Source organism: Drosophila arizonae, chromosome 4 (genome assembly GCF_054131065.1).
Source record: "Drosophila arizonae isolate 15081-1271.41 chromosome 4, UAZ_ARI_1.0, whole genome shotgun sequence".
In the NCBI taxonomy this organism is placed as follows: Eukaryota; Metazoa; Arthropoda; class Insecta; order Diptera; family Drosophilidae; genus Drosophila; species Drosophila arizonae.
In genome coordinates this window covers 4277848-4305801 of record NC_142924.1, presented here as the reverse complement: position 1 = coordinate 4305801, position 27954 = coordinate 4277848, and the positions used below count along the sequence as shown (strand labels likewise).

General features: G+C 39.3%; 1 protein-coding gene across 2 annotated transcripts in view; it reads left to right on the top strand.

Moving 5' to 3' along the window:
• The window catches only part of Con (leucine rich repeat protein connectin), a 172607-nt gene extending 146283 nt beyond the window's left edge, over window positions 1-26324 (top strand). For both annotated transcript variants that reach the window (XM_018008501.2, XM_018008502.2), the window contains one exon: window positions 23401-26324. In XM_018008501.2, the coding sequence (XP_017863990.1) occupies window positions 23401-24287 (887 nt within the window). In that variant the 3' untranslated portion in view covers window positions 24288-26324. The remainder of the gene's footprint in view (window positions 1-23400) is intronic.
• Window positions 26325-27954: the final 1630 nt, after the last annotated feature.

Here is a 27954-nt window from a genome sequence, read left to right as displayed (position 1 = left end):
GAAACTACAAGCCGGTCTTTTACTTATCGGCGACGCCATCACTCCAACATTTGGTCCTTCGAGCCGGATCTTCATCCACCTTCACACCAGCATTCCATCGGCCGTCGAGATAAGTACCCCATTCTTGTCTAGAGTAGTACATACATATATATATGCATAAATACACTGGCACCTCTCATCCGCCTTCCCTTGTATATACATATATATGTACTAATCTAGCAATATTTCGACTACATGCCTATATGTATATATTCTTATATATATAGATATGTATTAAGCTGTGTTTAAATCCGATTAATATTTATTAACACGAGAAGAACAATATCCTTTGTTGATCGTTTAATAAATTTATTTACATATTCTGCCTTTTCATCCATCCGCACATACATACATATGTACTCATATACATATGTAACTAGTCGCCGGCTGCAGAGAGACATATATATGTATACATACATATATACATGCTCCTCGCTCAACTATTAAATAAAACACAGTATCCTTTGTTGTTTTTAATAGTTTTATTTTGCAATTTAATAATTAATTTCTACTAGTTTTATTTATCTATTTGCTAATTGTGTGTCCGCTTTCTTCTGTTTGTACGAACATACGCTCATACATACATACATTCATGTATGCACATATGAGCATCTTGAAACTTCTTCATATTTCACTCGCGTACAAACAGCCCAGCAACACAATTAACATATAAATTCACAATAGCAACTTCCACATACATATACACTACACATTTACTAAACAATAATCTTAAATTGTTAAATTGGTTGTTTTGTGTTGTGTCCAAGCAGCTGAGATCGTCACTAGTATCGATAACATTTTCAATAGCTATCAGCGGCCGCCACAATTTCGTAACGATAGTTGTGTCACGATCAGTATTTATCGTATTTCAAAGAGACATTGTAAAGCAAATTTAATTATTAAATTTATCCTAATTAAAATAATTAATTACAAAGTCGAATTTCAAATTAAGAATTTGATTATTTAATTTATCCTAATTAAATAAATTAAATTTTTTGCCTTTTCTTCTTCTTTGTTTTCGCTTTACTTGCAACAAGGCAATAATTCTTTTCTAATTTGCTCTACGTTCAGTTGACAACATTCTTGCTCTTGTCAACTGAATTACTTTGTTCTTTGAGTTAATTTCTGCCTCCATATCAGAAATTTCCAGCAGCTAACTTCTAGTTAGCATCCATGTCTGATCGTTCGGGTAGAGCGCAACTTAGTGTATCAGCTTCGCGTCTGATCAAGCGCAGTGCCTCTGCATCACCCATTCCGTCCGGGAAACCGCAGACAAGTAGCACTTTCAAGCGTAGTCCGGTCGTCACCCGATCCAGTCCAAAGCCCGCAAGTCCGTCTAAAATGTCGTTGTCTGACTTCATCTCGGCTGCGGATAGGCTCATCAAGTTTGAGTCGCGCATTGACGGTCCCGGAGACTCTAACGCCACCCAGGCGGCTCAGCTCCGAGCATTCGAGATCCGCCGAGATCGGGTCAAGGCATTGTGGGATGATGTTGAGCAGCAATATAAGATCTGTGCCAGAGCATTGAGCCAAGGGGCGAGCAGTGGCGAAGTTGAAGCCATGGAGGCCAAGTTCGACAACTGCTACGCTGTCTACGAGCGGTGTACGACCCACCTGAGTGTACAGATCGATGCACTTTCCGCATCGAGTACACCGCCCGCTCCTATGTCCGCTCCTTTCGCCTCGTCTGAAGGCTGTCGCCTTCCACCCGTTGATATGGAAGTGTTCCACGGCGACTACTTGCGCTGGCCAACATTCCGCGATCTTTTTACTGCGATCTACATCAAAAATCCGTGTTTAACTCCGGTGGAAAAGCTATTCCACCTTAATTCGAAAACAGCAGGCGATGCAAACGCACTAGTCGCAGAGTATCCTCTCACAAACGACGGCTTTGCATCGGCTTGGGTCTCTTTGTGTGATCGGTTCGAGAATAAGCGGCTGTTAGTCAACAGCCAGCTTAGAACTCTTCTCAACCTTTCCAAGATCACCAAGGAATCAGGCTCCGCTCTCAGAGAGTTGCATGGCACCATTCATAGATGCGTCACTGCAATCGAGCATGCTCAAATCTCTACGGAGAATTGGGACTGTATCCTTGTGTTCGTGTGCACATCCAACTTGCCAGATCACACTCGATCTCTCTGGGAGCATTCATTGACACGAAAAACCGAAATCCCAGCCTGGCAGGACGTTAGTCACTTCCTTAGCGAGCGCGCTCGTGCTCTTGAGGCTATGGAAGGTGACCGTTCTGTTCCAAAAGTTCCAAACTCAACTCCGAGATCTGCGAACCCTGCCTTTCCGAAACGACTGAACTCGTTCAGAACGCAAGTGGACACAATCGGTACAAGGTGCGATCTGTGTTCAAGAGAGAATCATCCAATCCGATTCTGCCCTCAGTTTCTCCAACTATCCATTCATGAACGAGAGAGTTACATAAAATCAAGGAAGCTTTGCCTAAACTGTTTCGCTAAAGGTCACCAGTTACGAGAGTGTACCAGTACTCACAACTGTTTCACGTGCAATGGTCGACATAACACCCTACTCCATAGGGACAATACTCTTCGGACCGCTGCTGCCTCCGCAACAGCTATAGCTCCGACTCGTACTCCAGGTATGTCCAACGTCCAAACGTATCTGGCTGCCAACACGCGAGGTGTCCTCCTCGGCACGGCGGTGATTAATATATGCCACTTCGGCGCAACCTATCCCGCCCGTGCTTTAGTCGACTCAGGGTCCGAAGCGACTTTCATTTCTGAGCGACTGTTCCATAATATCAAGTTGCCCTTCAAATCCGTGCATACTCAGGTATCCGGCCTGAATCAAGCAGTGACAGCTGAGGCACACAAGCTATGCAACTTTGATATTGGTTCTCCGTTGAAGCCGAGACTGCGAATCAAAGCTTCTGCTCTCGTCGTGCCAAACCTGGCTGGTAACATCCCTTCGTCCCCAGTTCCGCAACTCTTGTTAAACAAACTTCCGAAAGTTCAGCTAGCTGACCCCGAGTTTTACAAGAGTGCGGAAATTGATGTCCTGATAGGCGCGGATATCCTTCCGACTATCATTCAGGGAGGCTATCACCCTAATATTTGTGGGCCTCTTATAGGTCTGGAGACTATTTTCGGTTGGGTACTGACAGGCCCACTTTCACAGATGATACCAGGAACGGTCTCCTCCTTCACAACTCAAGTTTCTGTTTCGGAAGAGGCGAAACTTGAGTCTCTGCCAACCGTATCATCTGACGAAGCTCTTCCATTCCGAGCTCCCGACAGCACCACTCCGAAAGTGAGGGTCGGTTTCAATGCTCTCCGTCCAGCACTGAATGACAGCCTGAATAATATTCTTTGTTCAGGCCCATTATTCCAACCCGATCCTCGTCCTCCTTGTGCTGTCAAACTAACCTCCATGTTGTGTCCTAACGAGCAAGTAATTCTACCTCCAACTCATTCGATCTTCCAGATAAAGACGCCGTCATCAGAAAGCAGCAAGCCACGCGGTACCAATTCCTTCCAGTGCCGCGTGTGCCCAGGAGCCCACGGTCTCCGGGATTGCCAGCGTTTTCTGGGCCTTTCAGGGGAGAAGCGGATGCGTGCGGTACTTACACATAAGTACTGTACGAACTGCTTGGCTCACGAGCACTCCGGGCAATCCTGCCGAAGCAAGGGACGTTGCAAAACGTGTGGCCAGAATCACCACACGCTCCTGCATCTCCAGGGATCAGCATGTCTCTCCGCCTCGACTCCTAAACAGGCGGTCACAGCTCCGCTGACGACCTTGATCCGCACAGCAAGAGGTCTCCAGCTTGAACACGACGTCTTAATTTGCAATCCTTGCAAGGGGGGGGAGTATGTTAATGCCAGATCCCATTAACAAGAATTGCTCCTCCCGCACCACACAATGTTATGTTGTTAACAGCATTCTGTTAATAACATCACCCAGTTCTCCTACTGGTTCGCGGTACTTAGCGCCCGCTGAGTACTTCGTCTCGCGCCTCACTTGTCACTTGCCTCTCCTGGTACTGACATTTCGATACAACTATATATTCACAATACTATACGAGCGACACAGCTCTAATCTACAAATAAAGACGAGGAAACTACAAGCCGGTCTTTTACTTATCGGCGACGCCATCACTCCAACAATGTATATATATGTATACGCACCTGGCGATATTCCTATTCTAATTTTGCCCAAACGAAGAACGTCGAACTTGAAATATTAAGTCGAAGTGCTAGGGAGAGCGTATGGCCAGGTATTAGGGGAACTAAATAGGTCGCGAGTACCCAAAACTGCTCTATTCAATAAATAGTTGCTTAAATTGGGCAATTTACAAAATATAAACGAATGCAATTCCCTACAGTGAATAAACATTTGCATTTATTGAATTCTAAATTTTGTATTATAAAATATAAGCAAAGCAAACAAATATAATTATGAGAATTGTTATGTATGCATAAGAAAATAAATACAAAATTTATTTTATATAGAATATATAGAATTAATTATTAAAAAAATATTACTCTTTTCATTGCGATTATTTAGATTTAACTTTTAATTGCTAAATACTTGACAAAGACTTTCTCTGTCTGTATAAAATTCATTATATTATTTCTTATAAGAACTAATTGCATTCTTGCTTAATAATATTTGTTATTTATGCTAATATAAGCAAAGCTCTGAAACAGAAAATGGCTAGATTTTACATTTATATACCTGTACATCGGCATATACTTATACATATATATAATCTCCTTGGCAAAATGCACTTTCAAGGCTTCTCGAACACCTTGAAAGCCATTAGCGCTTTGTAGGCAATTTCATTTGTAGCTCAGCTTGGCAATTAGCCTTTTGATGTAACCGCTATGCAATCAGTGGCAACAACAACGAAAGCAACAGCAAAAACAACAACAATAATCGTAAAGAATAGTTAGATCGCCTTGGCCCGTGGAATACATTTAAATATTTAACAACAGCCTTCAAAATCGCATTTCTCTTTCATTTAGCAAAAGTCTTGCACACACATTCACTAACACACATGCACACATCAAATTACTGCATATGCACAACCGAATGGCAGTTACAAATGCAACTTAATTATCGCACACACTCGCACACACACACACACACACACATATACACGTAAGAGTGAGTGTGCGAGCGAAATTTTCGCTAATGGTTTGCCATTAGCATGACTTATTTAAGTCGAAACAAAAAACAAATCTCTAGTCAAAGAAACTCAACAAATTGATACTCTGTAAAAGGGAATTGCTTGAAGATGTGTATAATGTATGTACATATATATAAAAAATGTATGCAACTCTCACTATATAAATATAGAACTACAATATATATATATATATATATATAAATATATATAATGTGATAAAATAATCATACAAACTAGCTTGCAAATGTGAGCACCCCTTTGGAAGATTTATATATGTACAGGGTATAGGATGACGTTGAACGACAGCAAAGCTGAGCGCATTGGCATACAAAAGCCAAACCCATATGTATTTGTGCGGCTATATGTGTATGCAGCCGTAATTGCATTTGAGAACACATACACATAAGCTCATACACACACACACACACACTCAAACAGAGAGTGAGATGGAGAGAGTGAGCGGCAGACATTTGTAAATTGGCTACAAATGACTTCAAATTGCTTTAAACTGCAAAATATTTTCGCATGCCAAAAACTTTTTAATTCATGTGCAGTGATTATGCTCACACACACGCAGGCACACACACATGCACACTCTCTAACATACAATTTGCATATGCAGTAGCAAAAGGTTGATTAGAATGCTTCATCGAAGCTCACAAAGTTAAAAAGCAAAAGAGAAATATGTAGAAAAATAAATACAAAATTGTATAATGAAATTTTTAACTTGAATGAGAGTTTTCCAAACATTGCTAATGAACCAAAAGAGAGCTCGCTGCAGCAAATTTCTATAAAGCTAACGAATTTATCGAGCCATTAAGCTGAATGCATACTTAAAGATGAATCAACGGTAGCTGTTGCTACTCAAGAGCCGGCATCAATAAATAAATTAAATAAGTGCTTTTCATTTGCCATATTAAGCTAGGCCGCAAAAAAAAAAAAAAATAAATAAATAAATAACAAGCAGATGATAAAGAAAAACATTCACGTCTGCTGAAGAGTAGCTTAAAAATATTCTCTCTATGATAAATTTATAGGTTAAAACTCGTCGCAAGCGCCTAAGAGATGCAACACTTTCTTTTGGCTGGTGTTGAAGCATGTGGCAGAGCCGACTGAGAGGCAAAATGAATTGCCACGAGCAACTGCAACTAAGAGTGGCAAGTGCACTGAAAGAAAATAAAGACTGCGAAAGTTTAGCCTCAGTCTGTTTTAGCCTCAGTTTGAGTCTCAGTTAGAGTCTCCAGTATTGGAAATTTCAACCTAATTTTCTCTGAGTGCAGCAGCACATAAAACAAGCAACAAAATTGCAGCTGAACATGTGAAAAACGTCGCCGAGATGAAAGAATGACTCGAAACAGACGTTGACGATGTCGTCTAAGGATAAAGTTGGCGCTGTGGCCATAAAACGTGCTACTTCAGTGCAAACCTGGCTGCTCGTTTGCTCAGCTGCTCAGTTGCTCAGCTGCTCAGTTGCTGGCCACATCACATGCCATGGCTACATTCATTTTTGGGGCCAAAGTATTTGCCAACTGCTGAGCGCGTCAACTAATCGAACGTCAGCCAAAATTTCGTGCCAATGTCCCCCAGGACATGCACGCACACATAGATACAGGTGCAAAGGTGTTGGAGCTGTGCACAACTATTTGACAAATGCACATCAGGCGGGAGCAGCTCTATGGGTGTTAGCCAGGGGGATTTCCATTAGCGGCAGGACAAATGATGTACATGAACTTTTACAGAATTGAAGCACATGCATCAACCATGCCCATCCAGCTGAATCTCCAGGAGAGGTGGCAAGACTGAGAGCATGACAGAGAGAGAGAGAGAGAGAGAGAGAGAGAGAGAGAGAGAGAGAGAGAGAAGCTCAGTGGAGCACATTGTGATTTGTGGAAGACTTGACTTTTACGTAATTGCCATTGACAGCCATCGAGCAGACGCTAAGCTGATTGACATTGCTGCTGCAGCAGTGGCTCCACGTGGAGATTTCAGCAGAGAAAATGAATTTTCCTGATTGGAACCAAATAGTGCATACCCTGTATTATAGGGAGTTTATAGGGTGAACTCGTTGGACTTTATTTTCACAGGAATGGGGTGCCTTAATATATGTCATTGAGCAGCAAACTATGTCTGTCGAAGGGCATTTAACTTATGTTCCTCTCTGAGATTGGGAGAATTTATTTCTGTTAAACTCGACCTACACTGTGTAGGGTATACGGTAACCATGGGAATATATGCTCAAATATTGCCTTCAATCATATTCAAAGGGGATATTCTATATTTAATGTGGGAAACAAATCAACTTTTAGAATTTTCATTTAAACAAATTTATTTACATATTAATTTACATTGAATTAATATACATGTTACATTTTTAAGATATACCACGCATTTATCCAAACAGATAACCAACGCTTATGTCGACTCTATCATTAACTTCATAGAGTAATTAAGGGCTTTGACATTCGAAGTATAAATTATTTATTTATTTGATATTTATTTATTTCCGAGTATGAGAAAAAAATGAAACTTTAGAAAAAAATTCTTCAAAAAATGCAGAATAAATTTACTTTGGTTCGATATGGCCATATGAGAAAAGAATCCCAAGCGCCGGAATGTGACTTTTCGATATTTAAGCCAAAGGCTGGTGTGTTTTTCAACAGTGTATTCACACCTGTCATATAACCTTCCACATCAATAAAAGTTATTCGTATGTCTGCTTCCTGTTATAATAGCATCAAATTGAAAGAGACTCGAAACCACTTGAAAGTTCTTCCGTAAATCGGCTTCATTCGAAATGCTTCGCACTCATCAGTTGCTAATTTGGCAGGTGAACTGCATGAGTTGCAATGAGAATTGCATTTGGGGATTTCGATGGGGACATTGGACACCTGTGGTCACATACACAGACCTGATCTGTATGTATATGTATGTATGCAAGGACAACCTAAGCCCATACAAATTTTCTTTTCTCGCTCTGTATGGGCGTGCAGACCTTTTCGGAAACACATGCTGCCAGCATTTAAATGCCATTTGATGTCTGGCAGCCAAACACAAGCACTAAACAATGCTATGGTTTGTCCTTTTCAAGAACCGTTGCCAATGTATGGGTGTTTTGTGCGTGCCCGTGTGTGTGTGAGTGTTGTTTGAACAGTGACTGTAGCTTAGGCCAGGGCTGGGCAAATGCAATGCCAGCTGCACCTATGCCCACGTATTTTGTAAAAAATTTATAGGCACGCCCAGTGCTGTGGCATTTGTTTCAATTCCGTTGGTCATAGCTCGACGTTGGTCAACACACACTGAGAGAACGGCAGGCCTGAGCCACCCACACGTAGATGCTTGTTTATTTGTATGCGGCTCACGTTTTGTTTGTGTCGTCGCGCCTGTGGCCAGGACCTACGACCATTTCCAAATGCTTTCACTTTAAAGCCAATGCAAGTTTTTTTCACATACGTATTTGCCCAGCAAGCAACACTGGTAATAAATGCGACAACACTCACACCCAACCTACCTCAGCCGGAGCCTTCGCAAAAAAATAAACAGCAAGTCCAAAGGTTGTGGGGCTGTGGGTTTTGTGTCCTTCTCAATTGGTTCGTTATGCGCGCTGGTCGCCCGGTTGCTCCCAAATCGTTAGCTCGAATTGAATGGTTATTGTTTCGAAATATAAATAGGATTTCAAAACAGAGATTTTTTTTTTTTAGCACGCTGCCTCACAGACACACTCAAACATGCAGAGAGCACACGTAGCCGAGATTCGCATGACGTTGACAGCAGAAAACTGCAATTTAATTATTTTGCTAACAGCTTTTTTGTCTGTTCACTCACCTCTTTGCCAGTTAATAAAGTTTTTGTTTTAGTTTCAACTTCATAAAATTTCATACGGTTGATTGTAGTGCACTGAGAGAAAGACAGTGAATGAGCGAGAGTACAAAGATTAAGCAAAAGTTATTTAGACCTTCAATTTAAGCAAATTCTATGAAAATCTGAGAGTAAGGAAAAGCTTTTAATTTACGTTAGTTTGATGACAATTAGAATTTCATAAATGACTTGAATACATTTTATATAGAATACTTAAAACTGTTGTTGAATTATTTTGATTTTTTTTTTTTGGATTTTATTTAAAATAAATTCTTTTCTTGACAAAATTCAGTTTGAAGAGCGATTCCAACCATTTTGTTTAGCTCATTTGTAATGCATGTAATGCGATTGTTTCTAGCTTAAAATTGCATTTGTATGAGCCATAAACATGGGCTGACTGAAATGGCAACAATAAACAGGTATTAGGCACTGGCGCCGGGTCCGGAAGCGAGAATTTATTGAAAGGCATAAAACAGTCTAGAGTAAGAAGGCCCAACGAACAAGTGATGTTGGCCATAAACTGGACAAATGAGGATGTGACACGCAGCCGGAATTGACTAGCGATAGTCAATGTCAGCGTACCACTGATTGCATTCAATAAATCTATGGCTCAACACTGAGCGATAGTAGTATGCGCAGACTAATAAGTTTTTCGGCTACGATTTGATTGCCTGTTGAGCCTGTTCAGCCGAACAGCTTTTATATACATATACACACACACACATATGTTTATACATATATATGTATATCGTGCAGTGACATGCATGCATAAGTAGCATTTTATTTGGTTTTTGGGTACGTTTCATTGCGTTCCATTTGCAATTTGTTGCTGAACGCTGCATAAATCACTCGACTCAATATGTATGCCAGGCTCAATTGTTTAGCCATCCGCATACACGCACACACGCATACACACATACACACATACACTCATTCTATACTCTATAAATATTTTAGAATTCAATTTCCGGCAACTTGACAACTTTGCCTCGTTTCTTTTGACTATTAAACTGATGCTCTCTCGCTCTCCTGGCGGCCATCAATTTAAAGAACTTGTATGTGTGCGTGTGTGTGTATGTGTGTCGTCGCAATTAAACACAAACACAAACACACACTCACTCACATCGCTCATTTTGCCATGTTTTTGTACTTTGGCTGTTGTCTGTGTTTGTGGCATGCGTTTAATTGTCTGCAGTTGATGCCGCGGCATCGTTTTAATTACGCACCTTTTCTATGCAAGCGGAAAAAAAAATATTTCAATTGAGTAAAAGCTCAAACTGCATTCACCGATGCCATAAAAAACACACACCAGCACATACATATATATTTGTGTGTGTGTGTGTAATATGAAATGCAATTGCGCAATTTGTTTGTGGCCATTTTTCATGTATAATGAGAGCGTACAACAATTTCCTTTCATGTCGCCTGACAAGACCCAATGGCATTAACAACGGCAGCAACAGCAAAATGAACAACAATGAAAGAGAGAGTGAGATAGAGAGAGATATCTATGAAATGAACGAAGTTTTAACACACTTACGTTCTACATAGCCCGTTGTTGTTAGAGCTTATAAATAATTATAGTAAAAAATATATAGAGTAAATATTGTTAGTTGATTTGCCTAAGTGATATAGCGCCTCTCTCTCTCTCTCTCCTTGCTCTCTACCTCTCTCTCCCTCATTCTTCACCTCTCATTTCACATTTTTCTATATCTTTTTCTCTCGCTCTCACCGCCTGTTTTGCCTAGCTCCTCGTCTTATGCAGATCTCTCTCATCCTTTCTAGTTCTTTCTCCCGCCTTGTCGTCTTCACAGTCTGTTTATTGTACATATCCTATCTCTCTTTCTCTCTCTCTCTCTCTATCTCCCTCTCCTATACCATTTAAAGAGTATACACCCTGACATATCTTCAATGACTTTTCATCCACTCTCCTCATTAAGTAGTTCAATTAAAACTTAAATGCATATTATTAATGAGTTTTTATTGTTTAATGTGTAAAACTTTTGTGTGCCTCGAGGCCAGCTTTCGGTTCGCTTTGTATGCCAGCCACACACACACACGCACGCATACAGGCATGAGTGTGTGCGGGCGTGGCCTCGACTATGTAGGAGAGCGTGTATATTCATGTTAGCGTTCGCCTCCCTCGTCAAGCTGCTGCATATTTTATAACATTTTTCACCGCACGCATCAATTTTGTAGCCCAATCCGTTCGCTTACTCACGCCTCTTTCTAATTTCTGTGCCACATTTTAAATTGCTTGAAAATTAATTGATATCATTATTATGGGAAAAAGTTTGGATTGTTCCATTTCATGACTTGATTTCCGTGTCATAAAACTAGAAGCGCTAAACTAATCGCCAGCATTGTGGTTCAATAGAAAAAGGGACTATGCGCGTAGCTTATTTCGATGAAGAGAAGAAAAGATGATAGACAGAGAGATATGCTGTACTTCACATGCTAACAGTTTGTGTTGGATTGAAGGAATAGTGCTAAGAACTAACTAACTAAAAGTTGAGCTTGAGCATTTCAGCTAGTTCATTGAGATAACTTCCTCTTTCTTATAGCATGATTTGCCACGCACACAGCATACCCCATTAAGCCCTTTGCTAGGGCATAGCAACCCAACTAAACAGGCAACACATTTTGCAGCGCATTGTGAAGGCTTAGCAACGCCCTGGCTAAAGAAGGAGTAGTAGTTGTCTCTAAAGCCGCAACCACTGCCACGCCCCCCGGCCACTTCAGTGCGCCCAACTCCCAGCACGAGATGGTGTCATTTGGCACGGTCGATAATTAAAGCCGCTTCACTTTGCATATGGCGCACAGCAAAGCCAAATTGCGTGGAAGCTCACCACGCCTGCCTCCCAGCCAACTATGGCCAAGATTTAAGCCCTTACGGCTTTTGGCTTTGTCACACAGCTAACTGATGGCTGATCATTAACGCGCTTTATTAGTTAAATTTATTATAATCAGCAGCCAGAACAACAGGAACAACAACGATGAGAGCTGTGGCGTTTAACTGGTTTCAATTGCTATGCAGCTTTGGCTTTAGCGGGAAACCCGCTGCACAGTTTTAGCTATCAAAAGTTTATAGCCGATTCTTAAGCGAAGAGTATATGTATATATAAATGTTTATATATATATGTATATATGTATTTGTATATATAATTTATGCAGACAGAATGCATTACACGTGTAAGCTTTCATCCTTTCGATATCCTTAACGGATTTGCCCAACTGCGCGTAACCTGAGCTTCGTCTTTGGCCGCTGTCTTGGCAGCTTTGCTTTTAATATAAATTCATGTCTGTCATTGGTGTACTTGACGCACATACGCACACCTGAGTGTGTGTATTGTAATCTATCTTAATATATGCATAGGCTGGCAGTCAAGCTTCCATCTCCCCATTGAATTCAGCGCGCCGCTGATTTTCTCGCCTGCGGTTTTTCACCTGTGCCCACAAATTACCTCTTGATTATAGTTCAGTTGTTGTTGTCGTCGTTATTATTGTTGTTGTTGTTACTGCTTACCTTAATTTGACGACGTGTGTTTTAGAGTCATTTTTGTTTGGTTTATGGCAGACGTTGGCCCGGCAACGGCCTGAAGTGCCTCATCAATATGCTTTTTGGCATTTGACATGAAGCTCAAATCGAATTATTTACATGCTTTACTTATTTTGGCATGCTCTGTAGATTTTTTGTGCAAATTTGCGTAATTCATACGACAGGGGTTATTTATATCTCGGATTTACTTATAGCAGATATAATTATAGCAGATATACCTAAAACATATATGTAAATATATAGGTTGAGGAGAAACTTTCTTTTGCTTAGAGCGTATGATTACAGCTTATGATATATTTGGGTTCTCTTAGTTATTGCTCTCAATATGAAATATCTTCTTAAATGTATACAGCAAACTTGCTGGATATCAATAGCTAAATAAACATGTATATAATGATATGCAATATTATAACTTTTTATACGTATACACAGAAATAATTAGCTGCCCTGCTTTACAGGGTATATCATATCTGCTTAGTCAAGCGAAGTTTGCAGTGAGGAATTCTGGGTAGGAGAAAACTAATCCCTCTGTGATATTTTCTCAGTATATATAAATGAGAAATCCTGCGTAGGGCATATACTTGGAAAATTCTCCCTAGATATGCATATATACTGAGAATTTCTCTAGTACTCAGTATATTACATATTTCTCAGTATTCTAATTATCTCTGTCACCTTGTCACCTGTTAAAGCAACATGGCTTCAATTTCACAAATAGTGACTTTACTCCATATTCCAGTAGACAGTTAGGACAGCCTTTGAGTGCTTTAAAGGGTATACCGATAGTTAGTCAAATTGCTGACTTTTGCTGTGACAGACAAAGCCAATAATCCATCTCCCAAGATTTCGAAGAAATTTAATTTAATATTAAGAAACTAATTTATTTGAAATTTAAAATACCAAATGCCAGCATTTGCGGATTATGCGGCTGTTTAGCTAAGCACCTTTTGGCCAGGTCAAAAACTCATTAGGGCAACTCATTGAACATAAATTGCAGCTGGCTGCCCAAACGACAAACATTTAATTGAATATTTTGCCCAGCTTATTGCCGCATTCAATAAATATAGAGATAGAGAAAGAGAGAGAGAGAGAGAGAGAGAGAAAGAGAGAGAGAGAGAGAGAGCGAGATAGATAGGGAGAACGAGTCGCATAACTCTCGCTGTCCTAGAGTTTCTGTTTCGGTCGAGCGGCTCAATCGATTAGAGCTGTGCAGCTGGCCATAAATAAGCTCAAACTTTACAATATGTAATAATTTCAATTTCACTTTACAATGTGTCCCCCATATATAAAGCGTATAATATATATCTGTGTGTATATATTTATTTATAAATATATATATACATATATATGGTCGCAGCATATCTTGTGTGACAGCCGATGCGGATGTAAACGTGTTGGCATTGATGGATGGGAATTGCATTGGCACCAGCTAAAGGAGTCGAGCTTCAAGCGGACATTTGAGTGCACAATTTATGTCAGTTGCTCGTTTGATATATGGCCGCTATATAAAGCACAGATATATGTATTGGTGTAACTGTGTGTGTGCGTGTGTGTTTGTCTGTTAATAGACTCACATTTCAGTCAGCCACTCAACGGGGGACGGCAAGAACAGCTTACAAGTTGCCACTTGACTTGCCAAATCGCAGCGCAATAACAAAAGCCTCATTATTTATTTATATAATTTGTTATTGTTGTTGTTGCTGTTGTTGTAGTTGCTTTTGAGATCAACCCCTGGCATAACCCTCGCGGCGAATGCTCACATATTTTATTAAATACAATTCAATAAGAGCAAAAATCAAGAGGGCTTTTTGAAGAAGATGTTGAGGGTTTCATAAGCCATAGCCATAAGGATGTGAGTTGAGCCAGAGATAAAGCGAAATCAAAGAGGATGATGCAATGGCTATTTTGGCAAACATTAGGCAGCGAATTGGTCTACTCCAAAAGGGGGGTGTTAAACGGAGCTTAGAGTTGGGGGAGGCTGAGCGATTCGCCACTAACATGTTGCTCTGGCTCGAGGGTGAGCTGTTATTATAGCTGTTGTATAGTTTGCTATATCGCTTGTTATTGTTATGAGCACATATTCCCATACACATATATATCTATTTGTATAGCTGTATTTTTTATGCGATTTAGCATATAACAAACACATTACTAACGCACTACAGCCCCCCCACAAAAAAAGCGAATGAAAGCAAGAATGAAGACGAGCCGCTCCACTGCCCAACTGTGCAAATATTTTTGGCAAAGGCAACTTAATGCTTAGCCGAAGGGCTAATATTTATGAGCGTGTGTGTGCGTGCGTGCGTGTGTGTGTACTTTAACTCGCTTGAGTGGTCATATTTGATCGGCGCGCTTGATTTTCCGTTTGCCTCGTTTTTTCCCCAATTGATTTGGAAAGTGATTTTCCTATTCTTTTTTTTTTCTTCTTCGTTTTTTTCTGCTGCCGTCTGTGATTCGTCTTTGATTTGTTTATGCGATTTCATAAAATATTTATCCCCGAGCGCAGTTGTTAAATCGCCTGCAATGACTTTCCCTTTTGGCAGGCACAGCCGAGTTCGAAAAGGGGAGGCGTGGCTGGCTGACTGCCGCCTCGGGGGCGACGACATCCTGCATGCAGCTGTCTGTCGAGTGTTTGATCTTGGTTTGCTTTGGTTTGCTCTCTCTCGTTCTCTCCCTCTCGCACTCTTTTTTTCTGGTCTGCTTATTTGACTTTACGCTCGATTGCCAAAAATAATTTGATCTGAAAGAAATAAACTGTAATTGTTTGCTGATTGAAAGTCGTGCCACGAAAATTTGCTCACTCGATTTCGCAGCTGTCGAATTTAAAGAAATATTTAATGTTATTAAATGGACAACAACGAACGCAAAAAAAAAAAAAAAACAAAAAAAAAATTGTTGAGAATGCGGGTGGAAAAAAAATGTGTACAAGTGATATAATTTTATGGCTTACTCGCAGTGCAAATAAGCGAGAGCACAAAACAACAATTGTAGCTAGGGTCCAGTCCAGAAGCTCCTCCTGCTGCTGCCCCTGCTGCTGCTCCTGCTGCTGTTGCTCCTCCATTCATTTGGCGTAATAAAAACATTCAATGAGCTCGACTGCCCCCAAAAACTGACCCAGCATAAAGAAAATTGGCGAGAAAAGCGACGGCCATTGAAATGGCTTTCAATGGCTATGCACAGTCGAGGGCGTGGCACATAAAAATGTATAAAAAAAAAGTAAAGTTAACACAGAAAAAAAGCAACTAAGGAGAGAAAAAAAACCCATTTGATTTTGAATAAATTGAGTAAAGTTGCAGGATGCTAAAAGGGACCTGAGCTGACTTTTTGGTTTCGGGCTCTGCGGTAGCAACAAGACAGGCAACAAAATTAAATATCTTTTGCTGCTACACTCTCCTACCCATCGACATACGACGCATGGCGCGTGGCGAAGCGTGCGAAATCACGCACAGCAATAACAAGCCAAAAAACAAGCTAAAAATAAATAAAGCCGTTGGAAAAATGTAGGCGCTAGTAGAGGAGCTCATTAAAAAAATTGAAGGCGGCTTAAAATAAAACTGAAGGCTGCCAGTTGAATGGGAAAGCAAACAACAGCTGAAAAGCAGGGCCAATGCATATGAAAAGCCAGAGTGAAAATACCCTGTACTTAAATGAAATGGAGCCAACACAGATGATAAAGAATTTTTCCATCTGCTTGAATGGCAAAATGAATATACCCTATAATTAAAGAAAATATGTAAACACAACCACTGTGCAGCTGCCGTATAAGTATATGCACAAGCCAGAGTAAATACCCTATAATCGAATGAAAAGTGAGGTACCGAACAATCAGAATCCAAGTGCATATCGAAAGCAAATAAGTGAATGCCATACGCTTGAATGGAAGCTGATAAAATAGCTGAAAGGCAGGCCAAGATATTTACACAAGGAAAATAAAAAACATTTTATCCTGATTTCCCATCTTCAATAGGTTGAGGGTATAAACAGCTATAAATAAAAGTAGCTAAAGAAAATACTCTTATTATTATTATTAAAGAGTAAAAGTTTCGATTTTAATTATGTAATTAATTTTGGTGCATTTATTTTTAAATTTTCTTTAAAAAAATTATATATTTTATAATAGTAAAAAATTTGTTTAAACAAATATATATCAAATATATTTTTAAAATAAATATATATCAATCATTCAGTCGGATATAAATAATATTTCTGCAGTTATAGGAAAAATCTTTAATAGCTCAATAACTATTACAACAACAAAATCCATGTAACTAACTTCTAAACAATAATATTGTATAATTATTATTTCGATATAAACTAGAGTTTATAGCTACAAACTTTCCACATACATGCCAAAAACACATCATGCAATAACATTTAACTCAAATTCATGGTTCGAACGGCGTTTGCTAATTAATCTATATGAATATCTATTAGAAGCGTAAAAAGTTGTTTAAGCAAACTTTCGCAACTATTATTAAATGAAATGCAGAAGCACTGTGACAATATTGTTGTAGCCACTTTAAAGGCAGAGATAGAGTGGGAGTTTGAGAAATAGGGAATGAGTATGTACTGTCTCTGCTTCTTCCCACACACACACTCACAGTTGGCGCTCCCAACTGGCCGCAACTACGGCAACTATACAAAGCGAAACTTTCGACTTCATTTGCATACATAGCGCTCTCGAGCAATGTAATAAAAAATGATAAAACTCTCCAGAGAGCAAGCGCATATACATATACATATATACATATATATATACATATATATGGAAGCTATAGGAGCTGGGTTGGGTAGGGCTAACTGTGCTAACTGTGCGTGCTGTCCCCTGGTGGCGTTAGCGGGTCACAGGCCACAAACGAACCAGCTCCCCAGTTGCCCGGCTTGGCAGCGCGCTCGCCCCGCCGCTGGCTGCCCACATCTAACCGAGCTACCTAAAAAAGAGGAGGAGCTGATTTCTCAGAGCAGAAGCTGCGTTGGCTGCGGCATTCATTGTGCAGCCAGGCGCTGGGTCGGGATCCGGTCAGAAACAAAGGCGGTAACTAGGCCAGCATCATCTGCGTTGATTTTCCAAGGGGCCGGCAGCGGGGCAGGCCGAATGGCCAGGCTCAACTTTTGGCGCCCGTGTTGATATTTCAAGCAGCTCAGTACAAAAAACAAAGAAAGAAAAAAAAAGTAAAACACCCATTCGCGTTTTCTTTGCGCTTTTCAAACTACACGGCGAGAAAACAGGCGGTTGTTAAAAAAGAAAGGCAGCCAAAAGTAGCTTGGAGTGGGCAGGGCTGAGCGGTTAGGAATCGCAGCCAAAAAAAAAAAAAAAAAAAAATGAAAACTGTAAAAAAAAAAACCTAAACAACGCCGCTTCAACCAATTAAAGCAACGGACCTGCAATGATTTTCTTTTTGCTTCTGTTTTCCTTTTCTTTTGTGCTTTCTGTGCGCGTGTATTGGTGTGTGTGACTGTGTGCGTAGTGTAGTGTATTAAATTTAAAATAAATGTTTTTCTTTTCATGCCGTTGGGAGAAGGCGGCAGGGCAGACCAGGCTAATGAAATGCCATTTAGAGAGCGCGCTTGATGTATGACAGCGGCCTGTTACGCTGCTCCATTAAAGCCAAACGCATCGATTCCAGTGAAAAAGAGGCGATAGCTAGGGCGCTGAGGGCAGCGTGGGCAACTAAATAAAATGTAATTTATATTAATTGTATTCTTCTTTTATGCCAAGCAAATTAAAAGTTGGGAAAATGAGAAATGCCACCAAGTGCTTAGAGGAAATGTTGAATAGAAATGAAAGTTGAAAACTAAATTTGCTTAACGATTTTTTTAAACAAAATGTTAAACAAAAATTTAATTTTTTCTTAACAAATTCTAAAATATTTTTATTTATTTTTTTTCTCTATTTTTATTTATTTATTTATTAATTAATTTTTTATTTTATTCAATTTTTTTTTATTAATTTTTTGTTTTGTTTTTTTTTTTTTTTTTTTTTTTTTTTTTTTTTTATATGTGTTTACATTTATGATCTTAAAGTCAACCATTCAAATCAATATTAAAAAATTCCTAGGCTGTAAAAAATGAATTTTGCTATTCACTCTCCATTCATAAAGTATTTGAGAAACACTTTAACTTTTCAGCTTACTACTTGCTTTTTCTTCAACTAAATTAAACCAGAGATCAATTTACTTAATTTTTTGCATTGGGCTGAAAAAATTCATTTGATTTCATTTGAAGTAGAAACTTGACAGCAGATCTAGTTCCAGAATTGCAGCTGCAGCAAATGGCAATGACAGCTAATTATGAATATGTTTCGACACATGAACTGCCTTGCTCGAACAAACAGAGGGACAGGCAAATAGGTGGAGAGACAGACGGACAGACGAAACGGACGGAACTATTTGCATTAAAACTGACCAAACAAAGTTCAGCTGAGTCTAATTTGGCCGACTGCCTGTTGGCATAGAGCATATATGCATACACACACACACAATCGCACACTCGCACACACATAAGTGAACTTATGCAAACAGTTAGTACTTGAAACTTGCTAGTCAAAGTGTTGTGGAAAGGGGGCAGCGTGGTCGCTTGGACAACGCTATGAAAATGACAATAATAAAATTTAATGTACACATATGCATGACTCCTGCTACTTATGTATGTGTGCGTGCGTTTATGTATGTGTATGTATGTATGTAAATATCCCTTGCTAACCGTAAAAACGTTTCCGACTGTTGCAGCAGCACCAAAAACTAAAAGAAAATAGCAGAAAAATGAAAAAAGAAAAAAACTAAGCTGCAATGTCATGTGGCAGGCGGCATGAGGCACAGTTGAAAGTCATCTAGTTTAGTAAGCAGACTATCAAAGTAGGGGATGAGAATGGGGGACGATGTAGAGGTGGGTGTAGGGCTTGATGTAGTTGGGAGTTGTGGTGTGGGGCAGGACACTAGCGGTACTCGAAGTTCGTTGCTTGCAAAATGAGGCGGGCGTCATTTTAGTGTGCCAGTGTATATGTGTGAGTGTGTGTGTGGGAGTGTGTGTTGGAGTGTGTGCAGCAGACCAAAACACTTCCTACCGCTTTGCCCAAGTATCATTAAAAATATAAAAGTATTTTATGCACACACACACACATGCGCACACTCACAAGGACTGTTTGGTGCACATTAAGCCAGTTCACATGACTCTACTATCTGTGTGTCACATACAGAGTCTGTGTGTGTGTGTGTGTGACTCATCCCTATATCACATGTGTGTATACACATGTATATTTTTGGGGACGTTGTCGCTGATATTTTTATGCCCTAACTAAAATGTATTTAAGCTGATGAAATGTGAGATAGTGTGAGATAATGTTGACTAAAGGATTGTTTCTTTATTCTTAATTCGCTTCCTAGCAAGGAAATTTTTCCATTTTTTGAAATCTGCAGAGTTTCTTAGTTGAAACTAGATATACTATGAGATTATTCTTAAACTCTTTTGATAGCTTTTGGTATTCGATCTTATACCATGGGTATCTAAAAATTGATTTCTCAGATATTTTAATGCTTGAAGCTCTACTATATCTTGATTTTCAGCTTTGATCTCTCTGTCTCTCTCTCTCTCTCTCTGTCTCTCTCTTTCTCTCTCTCTCTCTCTCTGTGTGTTTATCGTAGTGTCCCCCTCTTTGTCTTCTACTATCAAACCCCAACTATGACAATTTCCTTTTCTTGGCTCACGCTATTTCGTTGATCACCGACATATTTTTTGAGGGTATCTTATCTGCTGCAACAGTAAAATAACTCTATCTCGCTCACTCACTCTCCAGCACATTTCTGTCACCCTTTATTTTTTATGTGCCATACTTTGTGCTGGCTTGGTTGCTGCTTGCTTTTCTGGCAAGTCATTGTCATTTGGTCAGCTGCAAACAGCTGCCAGTTTTCATCTATGTAGAGCTGGCAACGGCTCGTTCCACGTCTGCCTCGGCTGCCTGCTCCTGCCACAATTTGTGGCAGGGCCAGTGGCAACCAGTTCATTATCATGTTAATTTTGTTGTAATTTGCTTGCTAAATGTTGCCAAGTCGTCGTCGTCGTCCATTTGAAACCATTTTCCGGAGTTGCTTCTCTTTGCATATTTAACTTTATTTATGCTTTTTTGCATGTTTTTCATATGGAAAATTAGAATTTTTGACTTCTCTATAGTACCCCGTCCCTTCCGTCTTCTTCGTCTTCTTCTTCGACTAATTTGCCAACTATTTTCGCAACGAAAGTTTTCTTTTGTCGTTTTGTGGGCAACTTTTCGGGCGCACACACAAAGAGAATATGTCACGAATTGTCGTCCCAATCGTTGGGAATCGGAGCTCCAGTTGAAGTCACATTTCTGGTATATCTGGTCTTTGTATGCCCACAATTGGGCCCACAGACTACTGTGGCATTGTGTGCGTTTGTGTGCTATGTAGAGCCTTTCACGTGTGTGTTTGTTTGTGTGCGAAGCAAGGATAATGATGTGCACAGCTCTCGACTGTGTATGTCACTCAGTCAGTCAGTCAAAGAGTCAATATTTTGTTTGTAACGTTTATGCTAATTATGCATGTTGACATGGAAAACTGTGTCACCGTACGGCCCTAATTATACTCGAGAGATTTGCCAGCACATTAACTAGCCTGTGCCGCAGCCCACACCCAGCTCTCTCTCTCTCACTATCTCTCCCCTCTAGCCTAACAGGGAAGCTATCACATATTCGTGAAACTGTTTCATTTCCCACACGATTAATTTGTGAACTTTGTGTCGATGATAGACATCATATTGTTAGCTTTGTCAAAAATTCATTGAAAGCAATGTAGCCTGTAGTTAGCTAATAAGAGTACTTCAATATGAATCGCATACAAGAGAATTCTCTTCATTGTGCTCAAATTTAGATACGCTTTGTCTTTTGTTCAGTTATACCCTGTGGAATACCTAAGATGTTTCTGTGCGACAAAAGATTGTGGGAAAACAAGAATAATTATTTTCATGAATCTTGAGATAGTTAGGAATTCATCAAAGCCTCGATATATATCGATCAAGCGCGAGCTGTAGCGATATAATATTCGCTTTATATACATATTTTATGCCAGTATGCCGATAGCAGTGCTCTAGACACTGCCTGTTGCATTTAGAATTCTAGCAACTCGCTCTTATATAAACTGATCCAAGGTAAACAAATTATATTCAATTAAAGCAAAAATTATTTGATTTGCGGTTGCTCTGTGGTTGCGCAGACAGTTGTTGGTGCAAACTGTTGAAACACTTGAACAGACTCTGCAAATAATTTGCACACTCGACTTAATGAGCAGCTCTTGGATGGCTCCTCCTCGATTCTCGGTGCTCGGTCCTCTATTTATGCGCTCAATTTGAAGCTAAACCGTTCGAACTTAACTAACCAAACAACAAATTGGTTTGCGCACGAAACGAATCAATGAAAATCGATGCAGACACAAGCTCTGCCCAGACTACTGCATGCTGCATGCTGTAAGCTTGTATCCTTGCAACCGGCAAGCGGCAAATGGCAACCTGCTGGCATGCTCAACCAAAGCCCCCGGGCAGCAGCAGTACAAAATAATTGACAGCAACAGCAGTTGGGCGTTCAACTGAGTGACAGAGCAACAGACAGACGCAGTCAAAATCCAGCTGGGGCTGATGCAATCCAGTTCCAGCCGAAACTGCGGCGTCTCCTCTAAATTGGAAATGTCATTGAGGCGTTTAACTTGCGCACCGTCAACGACATGGACAGCGAATTGAAGGCAGGCCGGCAGTCAGACTGCAAAATCATTTAAAACGCCCTGACCTCGCCTAGCCATACGGATCCCATATCCAGATGCCCGGCTTCAAATGCAAGTCTAGTCCAAATGACAGCCAATTGTTGCAGGCGGCCACTTAGCTGGCAGCCGCTGCCAACGGCCAGACGTGAACGCCCTCTGAGCCCGCTCACCTGTCTATAGATCATGCTGACAATAGGCTATGCTCGAAATACCCTGTAAAGGAAATCACTGGCTGCATAGTCATAGTCATAGTGAAGCACGCACTCATGTAAGCATGCATATTCAATATTTTAGTTTGCTGAACAAATTTGTCTTTAATCAAAGCATAGAGCACTCATGCTTGCTGTTAAATTTCATATTGATTGGACTGGATATACAAACGATTATTGGGCTATTTTATTTGCATATTTTGGCAGGGAGAATGTAACGGAACACTGGGTAGGTGAGACTCATGCGTGCACTTTTTGGGTTGAAAGGTCTATGAATAGTTGTTGAACGAAAGTAGTTGACTTTTTATATACCTATAAACTCTATGATTTCTTAAGAGTAAAAAGAAACTTTTATTGAATTCGCTTGATTGCCGAAGAGCATAAATAACAAACAGTTTACTTTCGTAACTTAGCAGGGAGTCTAGATCGTAGCACATACAAATTGGAGACAAAATATATGAGAATGGAACAGTACATCACTTTACAGGGTATTCAGCAGTCATTCATTCCTCAGCAACGCAGACTTTTTTGATTGCTTGCTGCAAGAGCAACAGCAAAAGGAGTTGGCTGCACAAAATCTTAACAAAAGCAATTTCAGGGCAGGCCGCACACACCCACGCACACCCACACACACACCTAGACACACACGTACATACCTTTGCGACTTGGCTGAGTGGAGCTGTCAATGTGCCTTTTATTTGTCTGTCTGCTTGCTGGAAGGCCATAGCACACATACACACATACATATATAAATATGTACCATTTATATTTTTACTCATTTCCCACTCTTTTTCTCTCTTCTCTCGCATATAGACAACAAATTCATTTGCGACTGTCGTCTACAGTGGATCTTTGAATTGAGAAATCGCACACGTCACCAGCAGCTGCGCGACTCATTGGAGAATTTCATTTGTGCTCTGCAGGAGCCGAAGCTGTCGCACTTCGTGGATCCGGTGCCGTCGCATATACTCGATCTGTTAAACTTTGGCGGTTTCACGGCCATTGGCAGCAACAGCGCCAGCATGGGCGGCATTGGCGGCATTGGCGGCATCGGCAGCAGCAGCAACTACGCCAATCTGGAGGAGCTGAGCAGCAGTAATGGGCTGACCATGAAAAAGCATAGCTCGAGCAAATCACGACAGGCGTTGCGCGGCCAGCGACAATTCACAGACAATGCCGAAAATGTAGTCGAGTCGAAGCTGCGAGTGCGTCGCAAGCGTCAACAGCAACCGGAAGCGGAAGTAGGCGGCGTCGCTGCCGTGGCGCAAACACAAAAGCGTTATGACTACTACGACGACACCAATGGCAATGCACACGCATCGAGCTTGGGCCTGACACATGGCTTGGACATGGATGACAATTTGAACTTGCATAAGCAAAGCAGTTTCTATGGCGCCACTGGCCTGGCTCACAACGATGTCGAGTTGCAGCACCAGCTGCAACCGCAAGCCGGCGATGCACTCGACACAATGGCCAATAAGAACTCCTTGAACGTTCATCTCTTCATGCTGAAGCCGGATATGCTGCCCTGCCACGATGAGCTGAGCGATCCCACCGAGCTGCCACTGTCCCGTGATCTGATGGATGTGCGCAGCAATGCGGGCCAAGATCTGCTCATCAACGGCGCAAACCCCATGCAGCTGACACTTGGACTACTATTAAGCAGCCTCACTCTCATGCTGCTGCTCAGTCAGGGTTGAGCATCTATCGGGGAGGTCGCTCTACAGCCCATATGAGTTTTAATTGTAAATACTCGTGAGCATTCAGTCGGTTGTTCTACAGCAAAAATTAACTAAATACTAAAGATCTTTTCATATGGATACAGAGTAGAACTTTTGGAAACGAGCTTCAAAAAACACAACAAAAAACCAAAAAAAAAAAAAAAGAGTTAAAAGAGAAAGAAAACTAAAACACCTTAAAGTCTTGTATATATGTAAAAAATGAAAATTCGATAAACAAAAAAAAAAAAAAAAAAAAAAAAAGTGAAACCTAAACTTAATTTAAAACCTAGCTGTTAGCTGTAGCATTAGTCTTGACTTTGACAGAAACTTTGAACCGAACTACCAACAGCACTAATAAAACCGAACAGATATCACGAAAATTCAAATAGAAAAAAACCAAAAACAAAGAAAAACCTCCGAACAAACTGGCGTTTCATTTTAACTCAAAACAACAAAAAAGAATATGAAAAAAAAAGAAAACTTAAGCCCAGCTAAAAATGAAATCGAACCCAAAACTACAAACACTGTACGACATAGCTATAGTTTTTATGGATAGCCAAACAGTTAGCATTATTTGAGATTCCGTTAACTCTTAAACAAGGTACACACAGTACAGTGAAACACTTGGAAAGCGCTAAACGTCTTAGGTACACAGTCAAAACAAAAGGCCAACTAGCTGCAGTTGCAGCGTCCAACAGAGGCAAGCCTGTAAAATATAATTGCAGAAAAAACAAACAGACATACGACAGCTGAACGTTTAAGTAGATTATCAAACTATAACTAAAAATAAATTAAAAAACAAAATAAAATAAATATTAATATTAATAGATAACTTATGCTTAGTCGACCTTAGTTAGTCGGCTTCTCTTTAGCAGTTAAGCAATGCTTTGTTTCTAGATCTAAGCAGACACACACACACACACATCTATATTTTCCAAATTTTCCTTTCACTCTGCCACGCCCACAACTGTCGCCTGCTGCAACTACAACTGTTTTTTTATACTTTCGCTGCACTCTGAAACAAAGAAAAAATAATTTAAATAAATTGCGAATTTATAACTCATTTTGAATAGATTTTAAATTTTTAGCAGATGAATACATATATATGTGTAGGTATATATATGTACATATTTATATACATATATATATATATGGAAATAAGAGAGCAGAAATATGCATAACGATTTTTGTAGCTTAAGACTGAATAAATAAATATAAATTATGCTTAAACATATACTCTATACTATATACACTATATGTCTATGTATGTATATGTGTATGTGTATATGTATTGTACGTTTAATTGTATTGTAATAATCGCAAGCTGGGGGAAAGGGTAATGCTATTTATATAGAACACGAGTATCGAGAGCACACACACACACACACACACACACACACACAAACAGTCACACACATACCACATACGCACGCACACACAAACGCATATTCAAATACATTTATTCATAATATGCATATATACAGTTAATATACATAAGTGCATATTTCAATTTATTTAAGCTCGTCGATAAATTTTTTGCCAATTTAATTATGCACAAAATATAATTTGCATTTGCAAAAACAGAAAACGCTGAAAACTTTACCATATTTGATTAATGTGTGTGTGTATTTTCGCCATAAGAAAATATAAATATGATTATGAAAATAAATACATATATTAATTGAAAAAAATACAGAGAAACGCAAATTGCAAATTATGTATAAGTGTATAAACAGAAAAGCAGAAAACTGAAACAGAAAGCAGAAGGAAACTTAAATGTAAACCGAACTCAAATAGAGCAGAAATAAAACTCAAAGCATTAGAAGCAAGCATAGTTTTTAGTGGACAATCAGCAGAAAAGTCAAAGGAAAATGGAAAAGCACAGCGAATGCGAAATAATGAGAAGCAGAGAAAACTTGACAGAACATTGAGAAGCACGCAAAGCAGTTAAGTAGCCAGAAATAAAAAAAAACTTCAACTAAAAATTTATAAAAAGGAAAAAAAAAAAAAATTAAACATAAAAAAATTAGTTTAAGCTAAATGTATCTAGAGTTTTCAATAGCGAAAAGTTAAGCGTAAGAAAGTTTAATTAAATGTGCAAAAAGAAATACAAGAAAAATAAAAGCAAACGAAAATCCAAAAGTGAAACTTGATTCTATTTTTCCCGAGCGAAGCGGCACAATTTACTGGTGCTGTTAGCTCTCTATAGGCATTTGAAATATGTTTTTTTTAAATCGATTCGATAAGTATATATATACACATATATATACACATTAATTTGCCAGACTCGGATTATACAATATATGAATTGAAATTGCCTGTAAAGTAAACTTGATTAGTTTAGTGACTCGCATTAAATGCTTGTAATTAATGAAACTAAAATATGATTTCATATGTAGTTAGTCTTAAGCGTTCTTAACCAAAGAGTCTTGAGTTCCTGCTCTCAATTGAAGCTTTGCCAGTATCTTTCATTTTGCTTCAATATCTTCTGTTTATGATTTTCAATAAAAAAAAAAAACAAAACAAAAAACAAAATATTAAAAAAAGAAGGCACCGAGTAACGTAATTTTAAATATTTAAACAATACAATTTAAATGTAGCTTACTTAATGATTTTCAACTTAAATGTACACAAACCAAGATACAGTGAAATATTTACCAAACAACAACAAAAAATGTATTGTAAAACAAAAATAAATAAAAAGAAAATTAAAAAAAAACTAAAATAAACTTTAATATAAAAGCAAAAAAATACTTATATAAATGTACTTTGATGTAAGAAAGTTTGCTAAACAAAGAAAAAGTAAGGAAAACGTTGCCATATGTCGCTGCTCATAGGAGCGTGGGCGCAATGAGGGCGTGGCGCAATAGCGAAACGTCAAACAAAATGAAAACCAACAAATAGAAACAGGCAAACTGACAAAAACCAAATAACACGAAAAAAGAAAAGAAAAAACATTCCAACTGCAATATTTTGTTTAACATTTTACCTAAAAAAAAAATTAAAAAAAAAAAAAACAAATCCTTGCGCTCATTGCGCCCCACATTTGCGTGACAAAAACAATTTTGAATGAAAAACATCTAAATATATTTAATGTATAAAAAAACATAAAAACTGTTGTTTTTATTCTGATTTGAGTTTTCACTTTCCACACTCGATGCTGAATGAGTGTATTCAATAAATTCTGTTCCATTTTATTAGAAGTTGAGCATGAATATGGCAGTTGAGCTGGGCATGAATACATTATACTGATTTCTGCTGAAAAAATTGCAGAATTTATTTCATACATTTTTTTGCTGAATTTCTAGGTGCCATAGGTTCATCGAGGAAATAAGCTAACTGAAAAGTTTATAGACTCCATCAGCTGTTCTGGCTGAATCTATCATTTGTCTAGCTAAGCTTAAATTCATTTACTCAGATTTAGAGTTGGACTAACAATCTGTTGGAAAGGACTCAAATGCTACGTCTCTAGAGGCTTTGAGGATTATATATACACATAAAATTCTATATATATCCAAGTACAATAGCTATACAGTGAAGCCAATATACTCCAAGCTCACATGGTGAACGTGTATAGGTAGAAGGCATTTCTTTGAAGGCGCTCCTGCACCTGCTGCTTTTGCTTTTGCTCCGACTGTTATCGCTA